Genomic DNA, 26,783 nt, shown 5'->3' with positions numbered 1-26,783 from the left:
CTTCATTATAAATTTATCACATACTAAAGAAGAATTTGGGCTGGTTGTCGGCATGCTCAATATATGCTTAGTTCGCCTAAATTTTTTTTCACTTGAAGACATACACATTTATGTACAAATTACTATCTGCTTATTACCATCGCTTTGTCTGTCTCCAATTTTTGCAAGTCTTAGGTGCAATTATCTCCCTTTTGAATAAGAGATGGATAAGACTCCGCTGTCGACTTTGTGTTAGCACAATTCGAAAGGCGGACCTTGATAAATTAGTGTGTATTTCGAGTTCAAAGCTATCGTGCACGAGAATAGCTTTCAAATTGGAGTAATTTTTTTTTTGCTTTTAGATCTAGTTGATGGAAAGAAAGCTACTTCTACTTCTGAGAGCCCTAGATTTACTTCGGATAGCCCTAAATTTTAAGTATTATTCGAGTATTCGGTGTCTTTATCAGTATAGGATTTTGAATCTCTTTCGTTTATCTCAAACATACGACTTCTATTAGAAAAATAAATGTTATGCTTAAGTGCAAAATTACGAAAATCCGACCAAATAGTGAGAGGGAAAGAAGAGACCCGACCAAAAAGGTAGTAGGGGGACGAATCTGTCACCTCAAAATGATCCATTATATAACTCACAGTCCAAAATCACAAGTCCAAACAAACCACTTAAATTTAAACAAATGAGAAACTGGCCCCAATAAACATTTCTTTCACCAAAAACAAAAGGCATAAATTATTATATGGAAGATATGAGTTAGGCCATCTGCCCTAAAATCATGACCAACCATAGAATCAAGCCATAGATTCTGTATTACTATTTGAATTATTGAACATGGGTTTCTATTATTATTTTATTTAATTATCACTAATTCAAGAACCATGTTATTGTTTGTTTCAATACTACTTAAAGAATCGACCGACTAGATTGTCTCAATAAGTCAAAATAATTTCTAGGTTATTTTGTTCTCTTAAGTTTTTTTTTCAAAGTGATTTTGTTCTCTTAATTTGTTTAACTCTTGTTGAATAGAAAAGTATAAATAGTTAATTTCCGTACTACTTAATGCATACCAATTTTTATAATTCATGTATACGAATTTATTGTACATTAAATTTTCATTTAATTTAGTTTCTTTTAGAGATGTGTCTTCTCAACTTTCTAACTTTACACCGATTAGAGGACAAAAACAAACATCGATACATTGATTTACATGTTGAACAAGATTATAGGTAGAAGAAAATTCACAACCAACAACTATAAAACGTGAATTATATCTCTTTCAAAACATTAATAGACTAATACAAAGAATTAATCTCGTATCAACTAAATATGTCTAGGTAAGGAAATAAACTCAACAAGAAAGACAACAGAGTACACTTGAAGGCATACAAAAAAGAAAAAGTATACTCGAAGCCCAACAACACATTATACGACTCTTATTTCTTCGTCTTCAAATGATGAAATCGAAATAGATTTTCTGTCCTTCCATCTTCAAATCTCTCATCTAACTTCTGTGGTTGTTTTGTTCTTTCCCAAGAATGGTATAGAAAACTAGAACTTAAAATCTGACAAATGAATACTTGAGAAATTCAATGACCATGTATTCTGCACTGGATACTACAAATTTTGGCGAAAAAAGTCTTCGAATTGATGACGAAGCTATTATCAGCATAGTTAACAAAATTTAAAATTCTACCAGAACCTGCTGAGTTTCATTAGTCAGTCCAATATCTGCAAGAAAGGAACCTAAAATGAGTTTCCAAGTATAAATATACTTGGACAATCTAAAGGTATTTGCAAACTATTAGATTATTTAGCTACATAACTTAACAAAATCGTAAATGAATTCCGAATCCATGATATTTGAGTTGCAGAAAGCTAAGAACAGGTGAGAGTAGTCTCGCATGGGCAAAGGAAATTCTCACAAGTCGTAACCAAGAACATGATATTTAGGTCCTCTTAGCTCAATTGTCAATTGTCAATTGGTTTTGAGTTATATGTCTAGAAACTTAACATGGTACCAGAGCTAGACCCGCACATGTTCCAATTTCCTTTGTTCTTATTTCTGCTGCAGCAACATCTCATTGCTACTTGGTTTTCAGGTAGATGTCCACAAACATGGTTCTCCAATATTCAGGTTAAATTAGGTATGTATTAGACAGTCAACATATAAAGGGGAATATAACACTTACTAAAAGTCTAAAACTGAAGCATCAGCAAGCGGTAATTGCTCATTGTTGCTCGAACTGCTAATCCTGCTACCATTTTGATCTAAGAAGAAGAATAAGAAGCAGCTAATAAGAACTTGCTTAGGGATTTGTTACTTTTTATCTTATTATTTGTTTATTTATATTTATTCTAACCAAGCACATCGACCAACATATTTATGTTATGATACAAAAAAAGGTCGGGATTAATCCCCGACTACTCCTCAGCCCCCATCTTGCCGACTCGACCAGGGGCCAAAACCCTAGTCCCGTGGAATTCCGACTATATCCCCGACTCGGTCCGACTAGGACCGAGTCGACTAGTCGGGCCAGTCGGGATTATTTAGCTTACCTTTTTCTTTTCTTTTGCTCAAATCGACAGAGGTGGTTTAGGATTTGCTCATTCGGCTTCTTCACCCTTCCTCCCCCCTCCAAACATCATTCTAACTAGATTGAAGTAATTTTGAAGTTTTCTTCCTCTCCAAACAAGATTCCAAGTTTTCCTCTATCTTCTCAATTCTTTATTGCTACTCTATCTTTCTAGAACCCAGATTCTGCTATTTTTCTCTAAAAATTAAAATAAATGTTAGTTTTTAGTGTTTTATACTTCATTAATGTTGTAGACTTGTAGATATTGTTGATAATCAGATGGGTGCTTCTTAGGGATAATTTGTTAGTGTTTATACTTCATTAAGCCTAAATACTTATATTTATACCTATATATAATTATATATACAAAATAGACTATACATTAATATTGGCATATTTCCTTATAGTGGCATGTGATAGGAATACTTATATCGGGCTATTCACAATATTTGATTAAGATAATAATGAAATTAAGCAGGTTTTACTGTATAATCTAGGAGATGCTTACTTGAACGAAATCGTGAAATGGGAATTTCTCGTAGCTCACGCCGTATACACAGATATTCACCAAGTAAAGCCATCAACGCAAGACCAGTACCATTTACGATCCACCATGTAAACGAAGATGGCCAGCCTCCATATAAGAGGCATATAAAGAGGTGGATTATGTAGAGGGTCACTGAAAAATCTAAGCACTTCTTAGCCCTCTCTACCAAATTAAGCATGTAAGAAGCCCTGCCCAAACAGGAAAATGACAGTTAGGAAGAACAAAAAATGTTCATGATACCAACTATCAACCTAATTTACGAACAAACCCATAAGGTAACAAATATCACTCAGCAAATTCATGATTCATTAGAAATATAAAATATTTGTGCACCCATTGTAACCAAATGGTTATCAACAACAAGTTACTTCTTCCTTTGAAACAAATGTAAAAAATTTCGGCTACGGAAATGGGACAAGATAACCGTATATTTCTAATCCATTCCACTTGGTTAAAATCACATGTTACTTGAGTAATGAATTCCAACAGAATGGCGAGGAAATTAATCATGTTTTAAAAACTAAAAATTCTAAGCAGAACATCCTTGTGGTGTTGTTATGATGGCATTGATGAGTCCATGAAATCTTTTACCAAAAACAATAGGGAGCTTCAATTATGGAAATGACTTACTAAGTTACTAGTATAAGCTACTATATCTTATATTCATATATCCTACAAAACAAAATGTTCATTCGATTTTTTCCGTTTGATAACTACAAAATAAAAGGATTAACGTATAATCAAATCACTCAACTAATAGTAATACACTATCAATACATATTTCTGAGACGATAAAAACAGAAAACGAAGTCATGTTTCATTGGTTTAAAACAAGAGGTAAAACAATTCTAACTCCCGGTGTAAGAAATGTTCAATTACATGAAAGCCTCCATAAGCTTTTTCCCTAGCCTTAGAGATGAACTACATCAAGAGATAATTCACAGGAGATCAACAAAGTGAGTATGCACCATAGTTCACTCAAACATTAAAGAAAAGTAAAAGAATGGACATAATTTTATTGTGTAATTAGCATACCTTGCTATGTCGAACACTCAAAGGTTACGTGAATTTCTAAACTTTACAACCTTGGAGCACATCATAACAATAGAAAATCAAATATTCTAAACAAAAAATCCATTCTACTTATAGCTTGAACACAATCAACCAATCTATCTTAAACATTGTAGATATCGAAACAAAAACTGCATAATAATAGACAATATGAACAAGAGAATGGGTTTATTTATCTCTTACCCTGCAAGTGAGCTGAGAAGAAATGCAGCAATAACACACCACCCGGTAACCGTGGAAGCAGTAAGAGTCGAGTAATCAAAGAAATATACAAGACTCATTCTTGATACCCGAGTTCCAACGAAAATCGACATGAATATCCCAAGTGTAAGATAATATAAACATTGAAGACAAACAATCTGAGATACAATTAGCCAAGGATCCCATACCACAGTCCCATAGAACATGATTGATTCACAATTCTAAATCTTCAACTGCCCACAATTAACCCCTAAATCTTCTCAAATCCAATACTTAAAACTTCAAATATGAACCCAATACCTAGAAATTTTAAGAGAATATGGTCGAAATTTTTGCTCCCTATTGAAGAATCTCCAAAAAAAAATTTAACAATTATTGATCTCAATTCCAATTTTTCGGTTTCTCCAAGTGCTCAAACTGCTATAATCCCAATAAAATACCCACTTAATTCATTTAATTTCAGATTTGAAATCTAATAAAATTTAGATCCCAAAATTAGGTTTTAACTGAACAATCCACCTTAACTTTGGCAAAAAAAGAATTACCTGATTTGATGAAATTCCAATTCATCTACCCAAGCTATGATTTGAAAACCTTATTCTAGGTTTACAAGTTGGTAAGAGAGAGAGAGAGAGAGTTTTGGAGTTCTGAAGGCAACAAACAACGATCTGAAAGTGGCGTTCGCTTTTAGCATGCCAATTGCTATACGCACTCACCATTTTTATTGTATACACTCACATTGAAGGTATTTCTTCAAAGGAGTTGTGAGTGCATATGAGAAAATTGATGAGTGTATTTTAACATTTTCCCATCAAAATTTTATTTATAGTGGTGCCTTTAAAACTCTTCTTCTATTTCATGTAGAACTTATTAGTACTCATTTATTTAGCTCGGGTCTCCTACAAGGCTACAACATCCATTAATGAAAAGTTTGAAGGGCTTTTTATGCTAAAGAGAAATTTTTGTCGACGAAGACAGTGTTAACTATGGAAATGAGTCTTCTAAGAGTGTGAGCGACACGGGCTTGGGGGGCATTCGTTCATCAAGTACAAAATCACATTCGTTTATTGAAAACGTTTGGAAGATACGACAAACAAATCTAGACATGTAATCCCACGTTCGGTAGAGGAAGAAGGAAGTTATTCCTCGAGGGAAGTAGAGAAGTGTACTCCATAAAAGTACCATGAAGCTACACTTTTTGGCATAATTTTAGTTAATGGGTATTGGGTCACCACTTCCATAGGTATACAATTGTAATCAAACAATGAAAAGAAATACAGTAGCATATTTCCTTATAGAAGTAACCAATCAACATATAGAATCTATTCTGGTTGCAACCACAGAAGGCCGCATAGCGCAGTGGATTAGCGCGTTTGACTTCGGATCAAAAGGTCGTGGGTTCGACTCCCACTGTGGTCATTTATTTTGTAATTTTGGAACCAACACTTCAACATTAACTATTGGGGCATGAGCAACTTTGTGAACTCCCTCCATATAGTGAAAGATTTAGTTATGTTTTCTGTTACTTGGAAATGAACTAAATATATTATAACAATGTTATTTTTATTTTGAGAAATCGAGTCGTTACAAAACATTGATGCATCTAGTATTTGGAATTATCCGTTGACCATTTCCGGATGGTTTATGTAGTTGGTTTCTCATACCACTCGTGGTTCCGCTATTGTCCAAACTACCAATGAGCAGTTCAGAGATACTTAACAAACTATAAATATAATTTGTTTTTCATATAAAGCAACACATTTATCTACCCTTTTCGAGAAATAGATGTTGTTATCCTTGATAACCTGATCTGAAGCACTGTCAAACTAATCAAAGATGAAAGTGAATTATAGGAGATAAGTTGCTATGGCTCAACTGTGGAGATCGGGAAACACGGATTTTGAGAAGTGTTCACAACCTTTTCTTTTTTTTTGTTGAAAGGAAGTCTTCACAACCTTAGGATAATAGATAGTCTGAGACTTACCATTTAATCTTAGATAAAATTGTGGTGTACTACATATAATATAATATAGTACAATATATTATATGATATATTATTATGTTTATATAATCAAACATCATTAGTTTGTTTTCATTTTCACTGCTCCTACAAAAGCATCTACTTTTTTTGTTGAAATACAAAAGCATCTACTTATTCAAGGCCGTGGCTGAGAATTTAGGAGCCCTGTGCGAAATTTGAATATGGACCTTTCGTGTAATAAAATTTACAAAAAAAGATAAACATAAATGCAAGATAATTTATCAGTCAGTAAATGAAAACCATAGATGGACATGGTCAGCCTAAAATGGTAAAAATAAATAAAATTTTTTGTAGAAGATATACAGTTTAGATATCTATTTGTTAAAAAAACTTCAAAAGTTGAAAGAAACGAATCCAATATAAAAATGGTTAAGAAACAGTGTAACATAGCATAAACAAAGATTGATTTAACCACTGTGCACTCAATCTCATAGGGAGCCAAAATCAAAAGAAAATCTAAAAACGCCACATATAGTTGTTTTTTTTTTTCTCAGAAATCGACTACAGTAGTCGGTACAAAGACATTGATACATCATGAAGATGTGATAAACATGATAACCACTTAAGTTAAACTTATAATGAAAGAGGCCTAAACCCCAACAACATGAAAGAGGTCTAAAGCCCGACAAACTTATCACATTATTTTATACCTTTAATAACTCAAGTTCAATAACCATGGATTCCACACGTCCCTAACCAGTTGAGCTGCTCCATGTTCTATGTCATTACTAACGTGATTAATTTTATTAACTAAATCCAGGCTTCTGTATGGAGTAGGCCCCTTGACGTGGTGGGCCCAATGCGGGCGCCCAGCCCACACTGGGTCAAACACGGGCCTGCACTTATCACACCAAATTGGTCATTTTTAGAAATTCACGACCATAACAAACAACTCAATGTTTCGTTTGAGTTGAAAATGGAACAAATCGATTTGGACCGGTCGATTTGGTCCATTTTTGCACACTCGAGAAAAAAAAAATTGTATAGTTGGAGATGGAAAACTACTCTCTGTTCCCTAAATAAGAAAATTAAATGTATTTTTTGTTTGTGGAAGAGAGAAATTTTCTTTTACTCGTTGTAGAAATATTTTTTTGGTAAAACAATATCGTTTTAACATATATGCTTCAAGTGGGTTATATATGTGTTAATGTAAGAGTTAGTTTAGATGGCTCTCTCTATGTCGCTCTAGTCTAGTTTCAAGTGGTTTATATATGTTTCGTAAAAAAAATTCAATATGTATACAAACACGCATTTTGCGCAACCCTCTATCAATCTATCTATCTCGGTATGCTCCGATTTATGTGCAAGTTCAATTTATCGGGTATCGTCTCTTACAGCTAATTGCAAGTTCAATACTTAAAACTTTTGTTATATCAATTAAAGAAGTTGATTTAAATAACAAAAACAGATTCAATGGTGCATGTATGAATGCTTTATTTCTACAAAAAATGAACTTAACTTTTTTTTTATCAATCATTCTAAAGAAAGCCTAATTAATAAGGCCTACGCCTAAAATCCCCTTTTAAGGTCATAGATTCCTAGTCCTCACTAGTATGAATATAAAAACCCCATGTCCTGTATATATATTCCCATGTACCCTTACTTGGAGACACTAATGTTTTGTTTAAAATATTATTTTATTTAATAAAGTAATAATCTTTTAATATTGAGAAGAATAACTACAATTTTCTAACATCATTTTCATAATAAGCTTATTGTAAAAGAGAAAACCATTCCATGACATTTTGTAAATGACATAGAGGTTGTTCGTCAAAAAAAAAAACTGTTATAGAACCATTGAAAGTAAAATTTCTCATTCACACAAATATTCTACTAAACTCAACTTAAGAAGCACAAATCAAACACTTCATTAAATTTGTGATTTTATCGGAGTTGGTTGGTTTGTTAGAGATTTCAAATTAAGATGGTGATTTCTTAAGTTTGATCTAATGTGATTCTAGGTCAGACTGAAATCGAATTGGATTTCAAGTTTTTTGGTTGTATAGGTGGTGATGTCATACTCGTTTAGCTAATTTAGCTACTGTGGAGATTTTTTTTGCACAGTATATGCTAGCGTGTTTCTATACGCGCTCCACTCTTTGCTCTACGTGCATTAGTCATTGACTCCAGGCCAATCTAATTTGACCGAAATACTTTATAGGTATCCTTCCTGCGGGGTGTTCAGTACAAACGGGTACAAATTCGAGAGTATTCAGAATTTTTCAGATCTGAAAAGTTCCATTACTATCTATAAATCTCTTAAAAAACACTCTATGTCGACTCATAATTGGTTAATAACATTGTTTAGAATATAACCACTTTGAAAACTTATCAAACACTAAATTAAGAGACAAAATCATATCAAATACTATCAATTTTTAACAAGACATGAAGATCTTTTGAAGCTCTTTAATTTCTTTCTTTATTGAAAGAACTATAGATAATATCCTTCAAAAAATATGAAAATATTTGAGGATTTTATAGAGATTATATGAAAAAAAAAAATGTAATAAAGTTGAAGAAGACAGGAATTTAGTGTTCGAGGCGCCTACAAATAAAATAGGTGAAAAGATTGAGCACCTGTCGATTGAAGGGCCTATTAGTAAACAAAAGGGGCACATATAGAATCACCCAGGGAAGGTGTGACGTGGTTCATCACACGTGTAATGGCTCACACGCACCAAAACGTGAACGAAAAACACCTAAAACGAGGAAGAAGTTTAAGGACTTTTTAAACCGTTCGATTGTCAGGAATCTAATTCTGAGTCGCTGATTTCGAGGAAACGTCGCCCGAGATTGAAACACGTGTAATGTACTTTTCTGACGCAAGAAATCATTAAAGGCCGAGTCAGCGGAAAACGACAAAGAGTACTGTACACAAAAGGATAAAAAAGAAAAAGGGTGAGGAATGATAATCTCGGGTTAAGTTAACTCTCATAAGGTTAAAGTTAACTTCCACAAGGGTAAAAAGGAAAAGGGTTAATTTTATTTTGGCCCCCTAAAGATGACCAACTCACCAAAATGGCCCCCTAACACATGACCAGCTTCTAACTTGGTTCCCTTTTTCATTTTTCCGTCATTTATTATGTCCGTCGTTAATGACTTGGATTTTCTTACCTATAATACCCTGCCCGTATCTTTATGGTAGCTGAAATATTTGTGGTCCCAAGAGTCGTTATGATTTTTTAAATCAATTTTTTGTCAGTTTTTAAAATTGGGGGGTTTCTCTCTCTGCCTTCATATCAGCTCGGCTTTATCTTCATTTCCTTCAAACCAATAAGAAAAAAGAATGAAATGTACTCATAATTAGAACTGAAAAGTGAGATTTTACTAATCTTTGTTTTGGGGCATTTGAATTATAATTATGGCCGAATCCAATCCATAGTGATGCTTTATTACACTGCCTTTGTATGAGATAATTCATAGACCATACATATTGGAATCATATCTCTTTGTTACGAGGTTGTTAATTAAGTTGGTTTTGGTGTAGATTGCTTGAAAGCAACATTGAAAGCTATTCTGCAACGCCTCCTCTGGTGCTCCAAGATAAGTTCATTAGCAAACCAATCTAGTTTCTCATGATTTGGTTTTTTCTCCAACCATTTCCCACTAAAGAATACTGATTTATGAAAAGAATGTGAAGGAAAAAATTTTGTTTTGGAAAGTTAACTCCTTTCTACTCTTGTATTTTGCTCACCTATTTGTTTGTGTTATTTCAGTCTTTGTTGATGTGTTTCTTTTCTCTTTCATTGTCAATTTAGTTATAAAATCTAACTTGATATCAGACATTTGAATGGTTGGAAATAACTATTGTACTCTTTTATAATCTCCCATTGTTTGACCCATATTCTTTCGTAAGAATCCTATATTAAGGTTTCTGGTTGTTTTAATGGAGATTTTTGGAGGTTTTATTGTAAGTGGTTGAAGGGAAGGAAAGAAGATAAAGATGAGTTGATGTGACTTTTGAAAATTGAAAAATAACTTGATCTGACAATCATAATTACTCTTAGGATTTTTAGCCTGACATTAAAGATATGGGTAGATGCGGGCAAGGGTAAATGTGGCAAGAAAATGCCAGCTCATTAACGTCTAACGGAGCAAAGGACGGAAAAGTTAAAAAAAAGCCAAATTAGAAGCTAGTCATCTTTAGGGGGTCAAAATGAAATTAACCCAAAAGGAAAATAATGAGGGATAATTTATTCTTAAAAATTTATGGAGTAATAGTTTTTTGGGTCTAAATAGCAAAATAATTTTTTTTTTCTGACGAAAGACATACCAAAATAATGAATCGGACAATTATAGATATCTGAAGAGGACATTCTACCAATAAAATATTTTCTAGAAATATTACATTTTGAGCATCTTTAGTGCAACAACCAATTTTAAAAACTCCGAATGCAACATTATTTTTTTTTCTTGAAAACTCTCTACAGTGCAAACTCATAAATATTCAATCTAAACAAATACAAATCATACTTTCATATATCTCCATTTAACTAATTATTGTTTTATCTATGTCAAATTGTAAATAAAAGAGCTTTTAAAATTTGTATTGCAAACGCAAAAGTAGTATGCACACTGAGAATTTCAAGTGAGAGATTACATATGACCGATAAGATTTATTTTTGAGCTTTACATTAGAGGTGATCTTAACTACTACTGCTACTACATTATCTTAGAGATCCGTTTCATTAAAGAAAATATTTAAAGAAAAATTCTAAAATTCCTGTATAGCTCAAAGATCGAGTATTGCGTTGGAGATACTCATAGTGTCTTTTTGAAGATCTTGAAGTGTCCAAGTCACAAAACTTTAATTTTAAACCAATAAGAAATCTTCTTTCATAACAATTTTTTCTGTATTAAATTCAGGACTGACATAGCATTATTCTGAATATCTACGTTGAAGACAAAAAGGAAGTATAAAGATTTCTATCTGGGCACATTAAAGCAAAATATCTACTGGAATTTGAGACTTAGATTTTTATTGAGTCTCCAATCGGAGATGTTTTGACAGTGAAAATATCAAAACATTTTTTTTTGTCGAAATAACAAGATCCAAACTTTGGTCTCCACACAAGAAAAGATATACATAGTATTGCAGTATGATCCAATCAAAATTGACTCCACATACAATTGAATGTGTGGCAAGTAATTAAAGTACATGAAATAAGTAAGAAATTAAGTAACGATTACATGATCAAATCTAACCTATAAAACGTTTTTAATTTTATGATCTTCATCCACTAAAATTTGGGATGTTTAAAGAACAGAGACAAAGAAAAACACAAATAAGTAGGGAGAGATCTTGTCACAATGAATTTTTCGTCACAATTACTGTGCCACATGCTCAGCAGATACAACAGACGTCATGACGACTAAAGTTCGTCAAAATCTTTTCTTTAAAATTTTAGTCTCGTCAGTAAATAGTGAGGTGTACCCGAGCCTAAACTTAGGCGAGGGGCCATCTCAATTAGTGGACATCTTTTTATTAGAGAGGTTCATTAATGGAGCAAAAGATTTCCAAAGATTTTCACATCATATTTATTTCAATTAAAGTCCCTATACATATTTTGAAAATCATGGTTAAAAGAAGAAAATTTACCCCACTAGAAAACTACTCCACATAAAGACAGTACTTAACCATGGTTAAAGAAAACCGTACAAAAGTTTTTATTTGAACCCCACAAGTCAGCTTTGTCTTCTTTTGCTGACTTTATCAGTAATAGAACAGATAAAAACTCTTATTAATAAGGGAAAAAATTCCAAATCAACTCCTCATTTGACCTCCTTCTTTACCACCTAAGTCAATCAACCGTTGATTTTTTGTATTACTTTACAAATGAACGGCTCGATGAACAAGTTCATCAAGTATTCGGTCAAGTAAGGAGTACTAAAACTTTCACCACTGAAATCAGTAAATGCCCTCTTTAACGCTTCATAATTGTGTACAGTTCGTATAAAATACGTATTTCATCATTAAGAGAGAGAAAGAGTAGAGAGAGAGAGAGAGAAGAGTGAGGAGTATATGAGAAGCCTACTGGGGTTTGCTGATTTTGATGTGAAGAGAAGGAAAGAAGGGGAACAAATTCTAGAGAGAGAAAGAGAGAGAGATGAGTGCAGTAGAAGTTTGATACACTAGTCAACAATATTTGTACTGCATTTGGGTCTTCTTCAACCTCAACCTCAACCCTCATCATCTGTGAAGTTTTCAGAGAAGAAAATCAGGCAAGTTTTCCATTTTCATTTCTTATTTTGGTTAATGATGTAGACCCATTCGATCGATCATACCCTTTTTCTGTAATCTTGGGTAATTTTTCTAAATTGTTTTCTGATTATAGATGGGTTTTTGATTTCATCTCTGTTTTGATTTTTTTTATCTATGATCATTCATGAATGGGTATTTGTTGTGTTTGGGTTCGTCAATTTGAGGCTAAATGGGTTGATTAGCTTTTGATATAGTTGATCTTTACATGCATGCTTTCTTTTGATTCAAGTAATTTTGGATTTGATCTTCTGATTCTCCTATTTCTTTGCATTTTATAACTGATCTTCAAGTTTATATGTGTTTTTCCATTTTCTGTTTGATCCAATGCTTGATGATGAATCTAAGGAAGTTTTTATAATTTGGGTATTTTAGAATCTGATGTTATTTGATCAAATCAGTCATTTCTCATTGTCAATTTAGGTTCTAAGTATTGATTTTTGTTTGTTTTGATATAATGCAGAAAAGGGTTTTTGGTTTATCCAGAGGGTAGGTAGTTCATCATTCTGAGGAGGTAATGGAGAGGAAGAGAAATAGATCATTTGAACAAGATCAAAGCAAGGATCACTTGATGTCTGATTCTCTACAAAACCCTAGTTTTCAATCTGAATTAGGGCATAAAAAGAGTTCCTTTTTCACTATCCCTGGTTTGTTCATAGGGTTTAATGTCAAAGGTGTTTCTGATTCTGACTCAGTTAGAAGCCCTACTTCACCTCTAGATTACAAAACTTTCTCAAATTTAGGCAACCCCATTAGGTCTCCTAGATCAAACCTAGATGGGTCTCAAAAGAGTTGGAATTGCAGTAAAGTAGGACTCGGAATTGTAGATTCTCTCAACGATGAAATGAAACCAACCGAGAAAATTCTAGGGTCACCGAAGAGTAAAAATATAATATTCGGATCACGGATGGGGATTAACATCCCTTCTTCCCCTAGCTGTCTAAATGGTCGAATTGATTCTTCGACCTATAATTCGATCGAAACTAAGTCATTGCCTAAGGATTATGCAATTGATCCTCTTTTTCAGATCAATTCTCCTGAACTCCATTTGAAGGGGTCTGGTAATTCACTTGGTAGTGGAGAAATCCAATTGAAACCCAAGAATTTTGCTAGAAACCGGTCTTGTTTATCTGATTCTGGTAAGCCTGTGTCGGATTTCAACAATTTATTAGGTATGAAACCGAGTTCGCTTCCAATGTCATTTGGTTCTGTTAATGGAATCAAAGGTCCTGTTTCGGCAAGTGATATTGAACTTTCTGAAGATTATACTTGTGTAATTTCTCATGGTCCAAACCCAAAAACTACTCATATTTTTGGTGACTGCATTTTGGAATGTCACAATAATGAGTTAGACAATTGTATTAAGGAGGTTGAGAATAAGATTGAAGCACCGCCGATCAATGAAAGCTCGGGCGATTCCCTTCAAAATCCATATGAAGATTTTTTGAGTTTCTGTTACCTGTGCAAGAAGAATTTAGAAGGGAAAGACATCTACATTTACAGGTATATTTAAATATCTTCGAGTATCCATGCTAGTCATATTACACTGTTACACAAATTGTTTCTTTTTATTGTTGTTTGGCAATGTTTTATGTTGAAAACAATTACAACAATGGGTTTTGACATCATAGACCTAGATTAGATGAGATTCTCAGGGACAAGTATATTTCCCGAATCCTATGCCCGGCCGTAGCTCCAATCTGGACCGAAAGACCTCTGTGTCGAGTTAGTACCTACTTGAAATGTGCAGAAGAGATGAGGAAGTGATCTGTCTGATTGCTAGCCACATAGTAATCATGCCCGTGGATTCGGGCGTAAAAGCATTGCCGAAATCTAATTGTGATTTGTCTGATTGCTAGAGACATGGTAATCAGGACCAAGTTGGGCATAATATCATTATCGAATTATCAGAGTGGTTTATGCGCGAGACTGCGGAGACGTCATAATGCTCATGTTCATTGCCTTAGCCAAAATACTTAGGAAGACCTTCCGGACCTGGCTTATAAAGTAGCATATTATCTTTGCATAAACGCCTTTTGCCTAATGGCTAAATAGGGCAATGTGTCTGGTACTGAGATAGTCGTAAAATCAGACTTGATATGTTCTGAAAGCTATTTTCTACAGGAGTTGATTTTTTTTTCTATTGCAGAGGAGAGAAAGCATTTTGCAGCAGCAATTGCCGCTCTGAGGCGATTTTGGTTGAGGAAGAAATGGGAAACCCCGAAAATAATCCCACCAATAACTCTACCCGACCTATATGCATTGAGGAAGTCTTCCTTCCTCTTACAACCTAAGAGCATTGGAGTTAGCTTATTCGAACCAGCAAACTCGATTCCGTGATTGATGAAATGCATTGTGAAGGTAAGCGTTCAAGATCGTCTGTTTCACAAAGTGCTGTAGTATGTGAATCTTTTAGCAGCCATGGATGATCATTATGTACATTGTTCTGTTTACTTGTTATGGTTTCAGCCTTCATGGTATCTAGAGGAACTAACTTGTGCTGGTTATCCGCTTTTTTAGTCATTTTTGTTTTCCTCCATAAATTCAAACTTTTGCTATGAATCTAGACTTCTGTTATACTACTTGAGTTCATCAATATTATCTGTTCCTAGTTATAATTGTGGTTTTCTCGCAATTATCTTTCGCTTTTGTTTATGTTAAGTGATGAATAGGTTTACTATGAGAATAGTCCCACATGGGAGAAGAGGTATCTAGCAACCAAATCTATAATGTCTAGGTACTCTCCATTCATTGCCAATTGGTTTTGAGTTGGATGACCACAAACTTAACATTTACCTTCATTTCCGTGACGCAGTGAATTATAACTTGTAAGATAACCTGATAGATAACCTTTTAGTTTCTTCCAGTTTACCTTCGTTTTTAGTCGTACTATTCTTGTTTTCATTTAGTCTAATGTGAAAAAACCTCTCTCAAGGTCTTAATCGACTCTGGTTAGGTTTTAAAATATTTGTTTTTTATTCTTACTTGTGATATTAGACTACTTTGAATGTATGGTTAGATTTGTTTGTAAAGTTTAAAAATAGTAAAAAGCAAGCACCTGTCCTAAAATCTCGATCTCTCTCATAGTGAATCTAATGATATACTGGAGTTTGGCCCCAATGAACTTTTAAACCCATTTTGAAATTATAAAGAAGAAAACTTAAAAGGACTATTTGAACTTGGACCTAATTAGGGTTTTTTTTTTCCTTCCAAATTGAATTCTGTCAAAAGGTATAAGAAAAACAACAGTGTTTGCATCAAAATTAGGATACTTTTACTAGGTGCACCCGCTATCAGTGTTATAGGCGCCTCCCTCAAGCCAAGTTTGGTAGGGAGTTTGTGAGGGAAGTAGGCGCCTATAACACTTATGGAAGGCCCTTACAAAACAGTGAGCCAAAAATGAAGTTGGTTAGAACCTAAAAGGACAAAAAAGAGATAAGTATTTTTGACAAAATTAGTATGTCTTAAGGCATACGTTAGCAGTTAAAGGGAATAAACTCAATTACAAATTAGTATTGAGTTGTAATGTTTTTGACAAAAAGACCCTCCCAAATTGGTATATATTTTTGACAAAAGACCCTCCCAACAAACATGATTAAAAAAGAGTTTTTGATAGAACTTCTTCAATTCCAATTGTACTAGTCTGTATATATCTGTAATGTTTTTTTAACATAGACGACTCTTGAGTTGGTAGATTCAAAAGACCCTACCAACAAACATGATTAAAAAAGAGTTTTTGATAGAACTTCTTCAATTCCAATTGTAATAGTCGGTATATCTGTAATGTTTTTTAACATAGACGACAAGAGTCGTTGGATTGATACATCATTAAGATATAACACAAAGATATATCAAGATTCATAAATTGAATAAGCACTATCTCAGTATGAAATCGTGTTGGAAGTAAATGTGTCGCCCAAAACAAGTATATGGTAATGTGATTCCTAATAATTTTTATATCTTATTTTATTATTTGATTTAGTCAGGAATACGATTAGTAAGAATTATTTTGTCTATAGGCTATTTACTCTATAATTTTATTCTCACATGCTAAACATGCCTTAGTAGTTTTGACAAAATTAGTAAATTCAAGAGGTAGTTCAATTACTAATTATCGAAATGAGTAAACTCAGTTACCAATTAATGTCGAGGGAAAAGATAAAACAACCCGAAAAGAACAAGAAAGAAATCCTTTTGTTGTCACAATTCTTCTTTCAGATAACCATAAACATTCAAGCGAAATACTTCATCTGCTATCTTTTGGTGCAGTGGTTGGACACCTCCTGTCCTCCTCTTAAGTCTGCAAGGTCCTGGAAGCTCGGCGGAAACACGTTGTCATCAATATTTTTCCACCTAATTTATAGGAATAGATGAGTTTTCATGTCCTTTAGGATGGCCTTAACGGTCTTTAATGCTCATTTAAGGTAGAGACTTTGGGGCATAAAAGACAATCAAGATTGACTTAAGGTACATATTTATTTTTTGGCCCAAGAATTTACCTAGTCGTCTCTTGCCTCTTTTAGAGCATCTCCAATGCAGAACTCAAAAAAAAAACTCAAATTGTCCTATGTGTCAAGGCTCAATTGAGTTTCTCTTTCCTAGATGTCAATGTTGAGATCCTCAAGTAAAAAGACATCTCCAATGCAACACTCTAAAAACTTAAAAATAACTTAGGTGTCATTTCCTAATGGTTAGATTTGCTTTTAATACCGAGTGTTAATTGAGATCCTTAAAAGATATCTCCAATATTGAGTTTCTTGTTGAGATATCTCAACATTAAATGATGCCACGTCATTTTGAGATCTAAATTGACTGTTGCATTGGAGACTCAAAAAATCCCAAGTCGCACTTTTAGATTTTCAACTTGAGTGTTGCGTTGGAGATGCTCTTAATCTTCATCTTCACCTCACCTTGACTCCACAACTTCCGACCGACGTAATTACCATCATTTTTATTTTTCATATATCTTTCTTCTATGGTCATTTTCATTTTTCATCTCTGTTCTTCTGCCTTCATTTTCCCTACTCTTTTCTTCAACAAAAGAACTCAGTTTTGGGGCAATTCAAATCACTTTCCAGCAATCATTTATGATCAAGATCAATGGGAACCACACCCTCTGTAAGAAATGTGACAAGATTAGAAAAAGTTCACATATCTGCACTTATCAATAATAGGATTCCGTCGTGTCCTACGGTTGCAACAGATCTCTCTTGGCTAACACCTTAGATACTATAATTAACAACTTCAATAATTTTAGAGAAGAGAGAGTTGCAAAGAAGAGAGGGAGAGAGAGAGAGAGAGAGAGAGAAATTTAATCCTATGTTTGTTAATTTAGGCAAGTGATTTATGTAATGAAGGGATATTGTAACTGATTAGTGGAGAGATTCTAACCCACTAATTTAGTGGGAAAATTTGTTGGAGAAACCGTGAGAAATTAAAGTAGAATGAGAAGAAAGTGGCGCAGTAGTTATTTTAAGATATCCTAACTGATTTTGGTATTCAAAAATTTAATAACACTATTACCCTTCCCGTTTGAGTCTATTTACATAAAGAGAATTTTATATCGACCGAATGTGATCTCTACCAAACTCTCAACAAAAATGAATGACCTGTTTTAATATATAGGACTACAAATGATTCACCAATTGGAGGGCTTGCGATAAGTGAGAAGAAAAAGAAGAAGAAGAGAGAGAGAGAGAAGAGAAAGAGAAAAAAATGGTGGTGACTTGGGCGGTTGAGGTGAAGATGGAGGTTTATATATTTCATTCTCACCCGTAATTGTAATCATTATAATTACTTTAATCTCCCTATATACGTTCTTCAAATTTTGTTAGCTCAAGTAAGCCATATCTTCACATGTAAAGAACAATTTTTTTTCATCTTAAAGTAATTTGGAGTTTCTAAATCTATCTATCCATATAAAGTGTCGCATAAATATCATCTTGCCGAAAACACTGGTCATACCTAGTTAGTATAAAAAAGACCGCTTAATAAATTTTTAGGTTAAAAAATAAATATGCCCAAAGTCAATCTTGTTGATTAAGTCTTTATGCCCAGGATACTATTTTTTATTCCCCAAAGCTACGGACTTATCTAATTCATGATGTACTCCATATTATTTTCACGATGTATGAAAGCCATATAAATGTAATGACTCTTGAAATCCAATGTAATGTAAAAAAAAAGGGAAATGCTTCATCCAATTCAAGCATGACCAAATTCTGAGTTGAGATTTTCTCTGAAACATGAAAGAAAATCAAAGGCATCATCCATATATACAAGTCTCAAGATGGCAGATAGATATAGTCTCTCATATTGCCAAGAAGGAAAAAAAATCGCACACAAAAAGAACATAAAAAAATCCTCACACAAATCAAACATTAGTTTTTAATTCTAGAATAACATATTTTGCCGAAATACAAATGGACGAAAGAAAGAGGCAAAAAGAGGCATCATATCAGAGTACGACATCCTTGAAGTACTCGTGCTGAAGTCCACTTCGAGCTGTGACCCTTTTACTTGGGTCCAAACATAGCATTTTCTGGAGGAATGAGAGGAGTTAGATACCGGTACTACTATGAACCAGAAGACTGCAGTTTATATTCCTAAACAAGTAAAGAGATTTGTTTATGCTGTTTTTACCTAACATGCGAAAAAACTAAACCTGCCTGTAGGTTATATTCCTAAACAAGTAAAGAGATTTGTTTATGATGTTTTTACCTAACATGCGAAAAAACTAAACCTGCCTGTAGGTTAGACAAGGATATATTTAAGAGCTGGTTTTTATGCCAGAATGAGTTCTTCAAGCAGATACTCGATCGTCCATGTGAAAGAATTTTACAATATTCAACAATCTACTACTTGGGATCCTTTACTATATGTTGGTTGAAATTTTACGATATTCGACAATCTACACTCTGCTTTATGATAGTGAAACAATTATTAGGTCCTCGAATCATATCCATGTATGTAGCGTATGAAGTGGTCGAAACGGGCTTTAACTTTTCGATGTATTTTTACTTCATTTTTTGTTTTATAACCCGAAATGGGCGGGTAATTTGCTCTGAGGCTTGGTATATATTGCACTGTTCTTATTAGTGAAACATTCGGTCAGTTAAAGATGACAGAAATGTGCATCTTGTTGCTCGACTAGAAATGTCCGATAAAAAGTTCTATGATTGTTTCTAAATTCAAAACTTACCGAAAGAAGATCAATCCCAGATGGTTCAAGGTTGGGCACAACGGCTGCCAGGTCCTGCAATAAAAAATAGAAAGAACATCCAGTCTCGTGATAAAGGGCATTACGAGAACGTAAAGAAAAGTGAAGAAAATAGATTACCTTGGTAGGCCACTTGGGAAAAGCAGATTTAAAATCAGGTAATGATGTAACTCCAGGCCAAATTTCTTCATTTGGAGTGCCCGTGATTCTATAACAAAGATGTAAAAATGTAAGTGCTAGAGTAAGAAAGTGATGTTAATATAACAGTAATTGTTAGTGACATCAAACCTGAAAATTTTGAACAACTCATCGATCTCTGAGTCTCCTGGGAAAAGTGGCTTCTGATTTACCATCTCAGAAAATATACAACCCACTGACCAAATATCAACTGGAGTAGAATAATGGCGAGATCCGAGAAGAATTTCTGGTGCTCTATACCACAATGTTACCACCTGGAGGAAGATATAGATATAACTTGAAGATATTAGAAATCATTGAAGAGAGAATGCAGCCAAAAATTCAAGAAGCGTGACTAAAAGAAGCAGAAACCTAGAAGAGTGTATATTGTTGTACCTCGTGAGTGAATGTCCTGACTGGAATTCCAAATGCCCTAGCTAATCCAAAGTCAGCTAGCTTTAGTGAATTGGTTCGACGGTCTATTAGTAAATTCTGTGGTTTCAAGTCTCGGTGGAGAACTCTATGAGAGTGGCAGTAAGAGATACCACGTAGTATCTGGTACAGAAATCTCTGCAATAAGAAGGAATGAGCTCTTCAATTAAACAAGGGACTAATAGCATATTAGCAGCAATTCATGAATCATGACCATTATCTTCAGTGGCGAGAAAATGAGATAAAACTAATGTCAACAATTAGATATAAGAAACTACAAAAAGTATTCTAACCAAGTTAACCATGTCGGGGATAAAATTACAATGGCTTGAAAACTATCACGGGAACGACTAAAATTCTTATGGCTGCACAAAGTTGTGTATTAATCATCCCAAGTCTGTCATAAGCTTCAGAACGTATAATCCCACTCAAGTTATTAATCTCATAAAATGTTAGTTGTAGTAGAATCTTAAAGTCAAAGAACAGATTAAAACATATTAACTATTGTGATAACTAAGAAGTATCCGGACCACCAAATAAGATATTCCAAGGCAAAAGTGTATATGGAAAAATAATAGTTATGCCAATTGGAACACTAGCTAGAATTACGCATTCCAAAGTTTTATTGTGTAGATAAAAGGCTTTATATTTCCTTTATCTCCATATGTCCTACAATATCGCTTCCGAACACCTATTCAGCTTTAGAGTTATAAGGTTAACCTTCAAAAGCAAAAGCAATAGAATTCATATATGGAGGAAAGATTTCACCAACCTTTACTAAACGTGGATCCTTAGCAAGGTCAGGGCAAGAATCCATGTGCTTCTTCAAATCCAAGTCCAGATACTCAAAAACAAGATATAAGCGTTTCTCACTGTGCACTACATCCCGCAACCTGTTTGTTCACAAAAATCATCAGCTATTACGCTTTTCAAAGACTTCAATGTGTACCTAACATATCATGGGTACTTCAGATTTAGGAACCACCTCCAATTTCACTACCAAGTACCAAGAAATAAAGCTTCCAAAATATATAATTAGACCATCAAGTCCACCCGTGACCGAAAACTAATGATGAAAATGACGTAGCAAGTTCTGTTTTGATATTGTCTAGAGTTAAGTTAATTGCCAGAGTTTCATGTTGATCAACAAAGATGGGTATTGGCGGTGGCAGGAATTGTCGAAGGTACCTGACTATATTGTCATGCTGCATCTCCTTTAAGAGAGAAATTTCTCTGATTGCCGTGCTTGGAACTCCTTCATCTTCCTGCTCCAGCCGGATCTTTTTAAGAGCTATAGTTTCATCTGTCATTTTATCTCGAGCTTTATACACCACACCATAAGTTCCTTCTCCAATCTTCTCAACCTTCTCATACTGCCCAATCCAACACATTACAATTCCATAAGGAGAACATGAAATGGGATATGAATGTCAAACCTAGAGGAAATAGCAAGAAGGTACCTGATCCATATGATCGAGCTTAAGAACCTTTGAAGTGGAGAATCTGAGAATTAAGAATAGAGAGATCGAGAAGAGACGTCAGGAATGTACTCAAGAAAGTATGAAAAAAATAGAACGGCAAACAACAAATCTAACAACAATAGGAAACTCAGCTATTAGTCAATGAAGAATTGGACACTAGTACATTAGTTTGCGGTATAAACTATAAAGCATGAAAGCAGCTCTTCTACACAATTCCAACAAGCAGTACTTGATCACCAAAACTTAAAAAAATGGAACCATGTTGATTTTAAGGGAGAACATATGGTATTCTCATTCTTTCACGAAAGGAAAATGAAGACGGCACAGTACCAGAGGTGTTTCTCGGAAAAATAGTCCAATTCTTCTTAAAGTTTCTGCAGCATATTTTATTGTTGACCACATTGGGCAATGCCGCAATAGAGATGGGCGCTAATGAAACCCATGCTGGTTATGTATCAACTATACAACTGAAGTTATCGAATTCGGGTATGGATTGAAGTAAAAGATGTGAATACGAGAAAAGGGTATGAAATATAGGATTTCTAACAAGTAAATACTTGGTCGGATCGCATGTCAATTACTATTATGCCTTTGATAGACAGACCGACTAAGCATCGAAACACTGAGCCAAGTATGACAATGAACTCCTTCAACAACAAAAAGTCCCATAATCTTCACAATCAAAACCTAATTCTACAAAATATTACCTCAATCCACAACCAAAACACTGATTCCTGATGCTTCAAAACATTAATAACAACATAAATACCCATTTAATTTAGGAAAAAACAGAAGAAAATTCCATAACAAAACATGAAATCTAATCAAAACTATCTTATAAATAGATCTCCACAGAAAACAAACACAATCATTCATTTAACACAATCATAACTCACAATGTCACTAATAAAACCTCATCTACCATATGAAGAAAAAGAAAACCTAATCAACACTGATTATAAATGAGAAACTATATATATAATCACTTAAAAGATCGGATGATTCGGATCTACATGTTCTTCTTAACTATGATTGATCAAAGAAGTAATACTAATTGTTCATAGAATCAGTAAAGCACAACAATATACAATCAAAATCAATCAAATATAAGAACAACGAATCGACCTGAGAAGAAATACTCTTTACTTAGTTTCTCTCTCTAACTTACTTACACAAATAGTTGTTCTCTCTCTCTCTCTCTCTCTCTCTCTAACTCTGCCGATCGTCAGTTCAGTTTCATTCCTCTCTTGGACTTGAAAGTCCAATGTCGAATGAGAGATAAGGAAAAAGAGTTCTTATACTTCCACAAATCTATCTCGATGATCTATATTTTCTTCTCAATCCTAGCCGTTCAAATTTTCCTTCCTTTACTTTGACTTCATTTGACCGTACGAGTCGTAAAGCTAAGGTTATGCTGATTTTTTTTCCTCAATGCTTGAACTTGGTTCGTCTGAATCTGGATCATCTGACTCAAAAGATACCAATCAACCAAAATCATCTTTTTAGACGAGTCAGACATCGCAAGACTGACAAGAATAATTATTCTGAAATCTTACTTGAGTAAATTCAGGACCAAAAAGTAAGACTTAGATTTAACTTCAAACAAAAACTACTATAGTAATCTCTAAGACTATCAATTTCTCATTGTCTATAACAAACTATCTGAATCTGCACTGTCTATGTTTCACTTGTGTAGTCAGTGACGCAGTAGTCACATCTGATTATATTAGAAAACGAGCACTTAAGTTAGACTATTTTGCGTTTGACTTAAATAAAAAAAAAAAGGAATTCGGATTAACAATTGAGACTAGTGGGATCAAACCAACCATAAACTAGTTAAACACAAAGAGTAAGATCAAAACAAACATTCTCAAATCAATTTGAGTCAGCCATCGTAGACACGAGTCAGATCTGAATTAAACAAATGCAAACAAACACCACCTAAAAATGTAGGGATTGCTATAATGCGCGGTTAGTGTTATAACTACTTATCCTTAACCACTTATTTTCCCTCCAAAATTAAGATTTCTATATAAATCGGAACTCTCTTTTTTTTTTCTTTTTTGTTGAAAAGAAGGAACTCTCTTCGTTCTCACTCCATTTCTCTGTCAATCTATTTCTCGATTCGCCATGGAACCTTCGAAATCTCTAGTCGCCGTGTCTTCTCCATCTGAAACCCTAGAAATTCCACATGCTGAAGCTGATTCTCAACTCGCAAGTCTCGTCTACGGTAATAACGCCTTCTCACTAGAAAATTGTATTTCTGTTCTTCGTGAAGTTTCTTTCTGATCTATGCTGTTTCATTTGGTGATTTGGTTTAAGATCCGATTTATCATGTTGAATTTTGTTAGATCGATCTTGTTTGAGATATCACTGTGTAGTTTTGTTCTTTTTGAGAAATTTCGCTAGATAAATTCTTCAAGATTGATTGAAGCTTGTAAAATTCGATCTAATACACCGAAATATGTTTAAGTGAAAATCTGCTTCCAGTTATCTTAGAATATCACTTGATATCATCAGATCTGTTGATTTGAGACAGATGATTGTTCAAATATTCAGATGTTTGAGATCCTCTTCCAGAAATGGTAGTTCTTCCGTTAGTTGATGAAATTTCAAATGTTTTTCCTAATTGTCTTAATCTGACGTCTTCAAATCTGACTCAATTGAGCCAAAACCAGTGATTTCGAGGAGTCAGACTAAAGCAAACATTCTGAATCTGGCTCGAGGTGATCTGATTTAGAGGAAAGAAAAGATACACTACCAAACTAGTTATCAGTTCATTGAATGATGATTCTATAAGTCTGATCAGTGGTTTGATGTCTGCCAAAAAATCTTGTGAAAGAAACTAAAAGTTAGAAATGTTTTTGTATTGGAACTTCGTCTATGAATTATTTCGTGATAGTAGGCTATGATAGATTGATTGATGATTCTGATATATTCTATTCTCAATCTACTATTACTCAACCTGACATTTTCATTTTCTTATGCTCTGATGTGTGCAGATGTCTCACAACAGGTTCAATTAGCAATGGAGAATATGCTTAAGATGACAAAGTGAGTAGATTTTCAGTTTAAGAACAAAAATCCTGCGATTCGCATCGATCGAATTAGTATCTCTTTACCCTTTCTCTTCTTGTCGTTGTTTTTGTACTTACTAGCCTTTATATAAGAAGCAATTAGGTTTTTTAAGAAGCTTGATCATCCTTTTCGAAAAAAGAAAAAATGGTCTAACTCCCATGTCAAATTCTGCAAGTAATCATCAACATTCAATGTTCCATAACATCAGAAATCTTTCTTTTAACCTATTTCTAGTGATGGTTTCAGTTGATTGTTCTTTTGCACTTCAAATACTTATAATCCTAGAATGTGTTTCGAGTTTATTAATTATGTCAACATTGATTGGAGTTCGCCAGTGCTTACTTTGTTTCCTGCTACTTTATCGAATTATCAGTTGACGTTCTTTGTTATTATCCTACTTATTAGAGATATCTCACATTTATGAGAAACTTAAAACAGTGAAATAGATCAAAGCTCCATTGGAATAATGGAAGATATTGAGAAATGCAAGGAATCTGTCTCTGAGAAGAAGAAAATCTTAGAGGAAGAGAAGGAACGTTTCCAGAAAGCTGCGTATACCGTTCTAGATATGCTCAACAGAGACATCAACTAAGCTGTAAGATCTATTACCTTTTTATCTTCCGGTCTCAATGCAATGTGTTTCAAAGAATACATATCAATAAATCGTATTCTTGTTCTTGTCAACTTCAAGTTTATGCTATACGTATTACGATCAATTTTTAATGTTATACTAATACTGGACACTTGAATTAAGCAAATAGAGAAATACTATAACACGTAAATAAATATATATTCTTCGTTCCACAAGAAAAATAAGTGTTAGGTGGTTTTTATCTCTCAAAAAACACAAACTCTTCAACTTTTGATCCATATGCCATAAGAGTTTCGTTCCACCTTTTCTGAAGCTTTAGCATTCATGTATATGACAGAACTGTTAGATTGTTGATGGTAAGACCATAAAAATACCACTGTGAATATCTTCTTTTGGGTACTATGGTTGCTCAAAAAGTAAATATATAAGTGACCTAATGACTAAGTTAAAATGATATGCGAGTGTTAGCCATTTTCGTTCACCATTTCTGGAACCACTTACTAGTGCCGAATATCGACACTGTGATACCAAATGAATAGAACAATCTGAATCTTGTTTAGCGATACACTATATGCTTATAATGTATCTTGTTAAATAATTTACTTCTTTAGATTATCTTGTTCGTGGCATACTTTCAGGAACTGTTGCAGAACTTGTCACTGGAAGGCTTCCATCTTTCCTCTGCTGCATCATCAAGGTCTGATCAATCGATTCATAACATTCTGATGCTATAAATGGAACAATCTGAACCTTGATAGCTTATTTTGTTTCGTAATTGAATGATGAGGATGATAATTAGACATTGAAGATCAATAATAGTGTTGCTATTCTTTCTCTCCCAATCGATTATGTTTCATCTCTATGCCAGCTTTTCTGCTTTGATGGTTATTCCTTCATGTATCAAATGTGTTACTCTTAGACATTGATTGGAACACGGATGAAAAAGAAGTTACCAAATAACAACCGGTAAAATATGATTCCTGGTTGTTGCAATACTATATTGTTTAGTCAAGTTAAGAGTGAGGTTAGTACAGACAGATTGTCTCTGGATTTATTTTAAGAGGATTCAAAGAGGAAGGGTAGCAAAGCCACTCCCAACTTTGGTCTCGGATTT

The 26,783-nt window shown here is 33.9% G+C and overlaps 4 protein-coding genes and 1 non-coding gene across 9 annotated transcripts; 3 read left to right on the top strand and 2 right to left on the bottom strand.

Moving 5' to 3' along the window:
- Positions 1-1,247: 1,247 nt before the first annotated feature.
- LOC147537064 (structural molecules protein) lies at positions 1,248-5,063 on the bottom strand. 2 transcript variants are annotated; one of them, XM_086642541.1, is made up of 4 exons: positions 4,370-5,063; positions 3,077-3,303; positions 2,185-2,263; positions 1,248-1,723 (listed from the first exon to the last, which is right to left on the bottom strand). In XM_086642541.1, coding segments are annotated over exons 1-4 (531 nt in total). In that variant the 5' UTR covers positions 4,594-5,063; the 3' UTR covers positions 1,248-1,722. The 2 variants fall into 2 exon arrangements, with proteins under 2 accessions (XP_086498667.1, XP_086498668.1); XM_086642542.1 differs by lacking the exon at positions 2,185-2,263 and having other exon boundaries at positions 4,370-5,049.
- Positions 5,064-5,732: 669 nt separating this feature from the next.
- TRNAR-UCG (transfer RNA arginine (anticodon UCG)) lies at positions 5,733-5,806 on the top strand. The gene has a single exon. It is a non-coding gene; the product is annotated as a tRNA-Arg (tRNA).
- Positions 5,807-12,258: 6,452 nt separating this feature from the next.
- LOC147537062 (FCS-Like Zinc finger 8-like) lies at positions 12,259-15,305 on the top strand. 2 transcript variants are annotated; one of them, XM_086644133.1, is made up of 3 exons: positions 12,259-12,653; positions 13,154-14,193; positions 14,840-15,305. In XM_086644133.1, exons 2-3 carry the CDS (start codon positions 13,208-13,210, stop codon positions 14,982-14,984), a joined length of 1,131 nt encoding a protein of 376 aa, XP_086500259.1. In that variant the 5' UTR covers positions 12,259-12,653; positions 13,154-13,207; the 3' UTR covers positions 14,985-15,305. The 2 variants fall into 2 exon arrangements, with proteins under 2 accessions (XP_086500259.1, XP_086500260.1); XM_086644134.1 differs by lacking the exon at positions 12,259-12,653 and having other exon boundaries at positions 13,123-14,193.
- Positions 15,306-18,866: 3,561 nt separating this feature from the next.
- Positions 18,867-23,344, bottom strand: LOC147537061 (cell division control protein 2 homolog). Of its 3 annotated transcripts, none has more exons than XM_086644135.1 (9): positions 23,125-23,344; positions 21,979-22,021; positions 21,707-21,891; positions 21,291-21,411; positions 20,483-20,656; positions 20,198-20,361; positions 20,030-20,117; positions 19,892-19,945; positions 18,867-19,231 (listed from the first exon to the last, which is right to left on the bottom strand). In XM_086644135.1, exons 2-9 carry the CDS (start codon positions 21,985-21,987, stop codon positions 19,148-19,150), a joined length of 879 nt encoding a protein of 292 aa, XP_086500261.1. In that variant the 5' UTR covers positions 21,988-22,021; positions 23,125-23,344; the 3' UTR covers positions 18,867-19,147. The 3 variants fall into 3 exon arrangements, with proteins under 3 accessions (XP_086500261.1, XP_086500262.1, XP_086500263.1); XM_086644136.1 differs by having other exon boundaries at positions 23,172-23,338; XM_086644137.1 differs by having other exon boundaries at positions 23,168-23,327.
- Positions 23,345-24,041: 697 nt separating this feature from the next.
- On the top strand, positions 24,042-26,511 carry LOC147537060 (polyamine-modulated factor 1-binding protein). Its single transcript, XM_086644139.1, has 4 exons — positions 24,042-24,229; positions 25,002-25,053; positions 25,516-25,672; positions 26,308-26,511. The coding sequence occupies exons 1-3, from the start codon at positions 24,130-24,132 to the stop codon at positions 25,667-25,669; spliced, it is 306 nt and encodes a 101-aa protein (XP_086500265.1). The 5' UTR covers positions 24,042-24,129; the 3' UTR covers positions 25,670-25,672; positions 26,308-26,511.
- The last annotated feature ends 272 nt before the right edge of the window (positions 26,512-26,783 follow it).

This window comes from Eschscholzia californica, unplaced genomic scaffold, assembly GCF_041429995.1.
Source record: "Eschscholzia californica isolate CP2 unplaced genomic scaffold, dmEscCali1.0.p SCAF_5, whole genome shotgun sequence".
NCBI classification, from domain to species: domain Eukaryota; kingdom Viridiplantae; phylum Streptophyta; class Magnoliopsida; order Ranunculales; family Papaveraceae; genus Eschscholzia; species Eschscholzia californica.
This window is presented reverse-complemented; position numbering and strand designations above follow the sequence as displayed.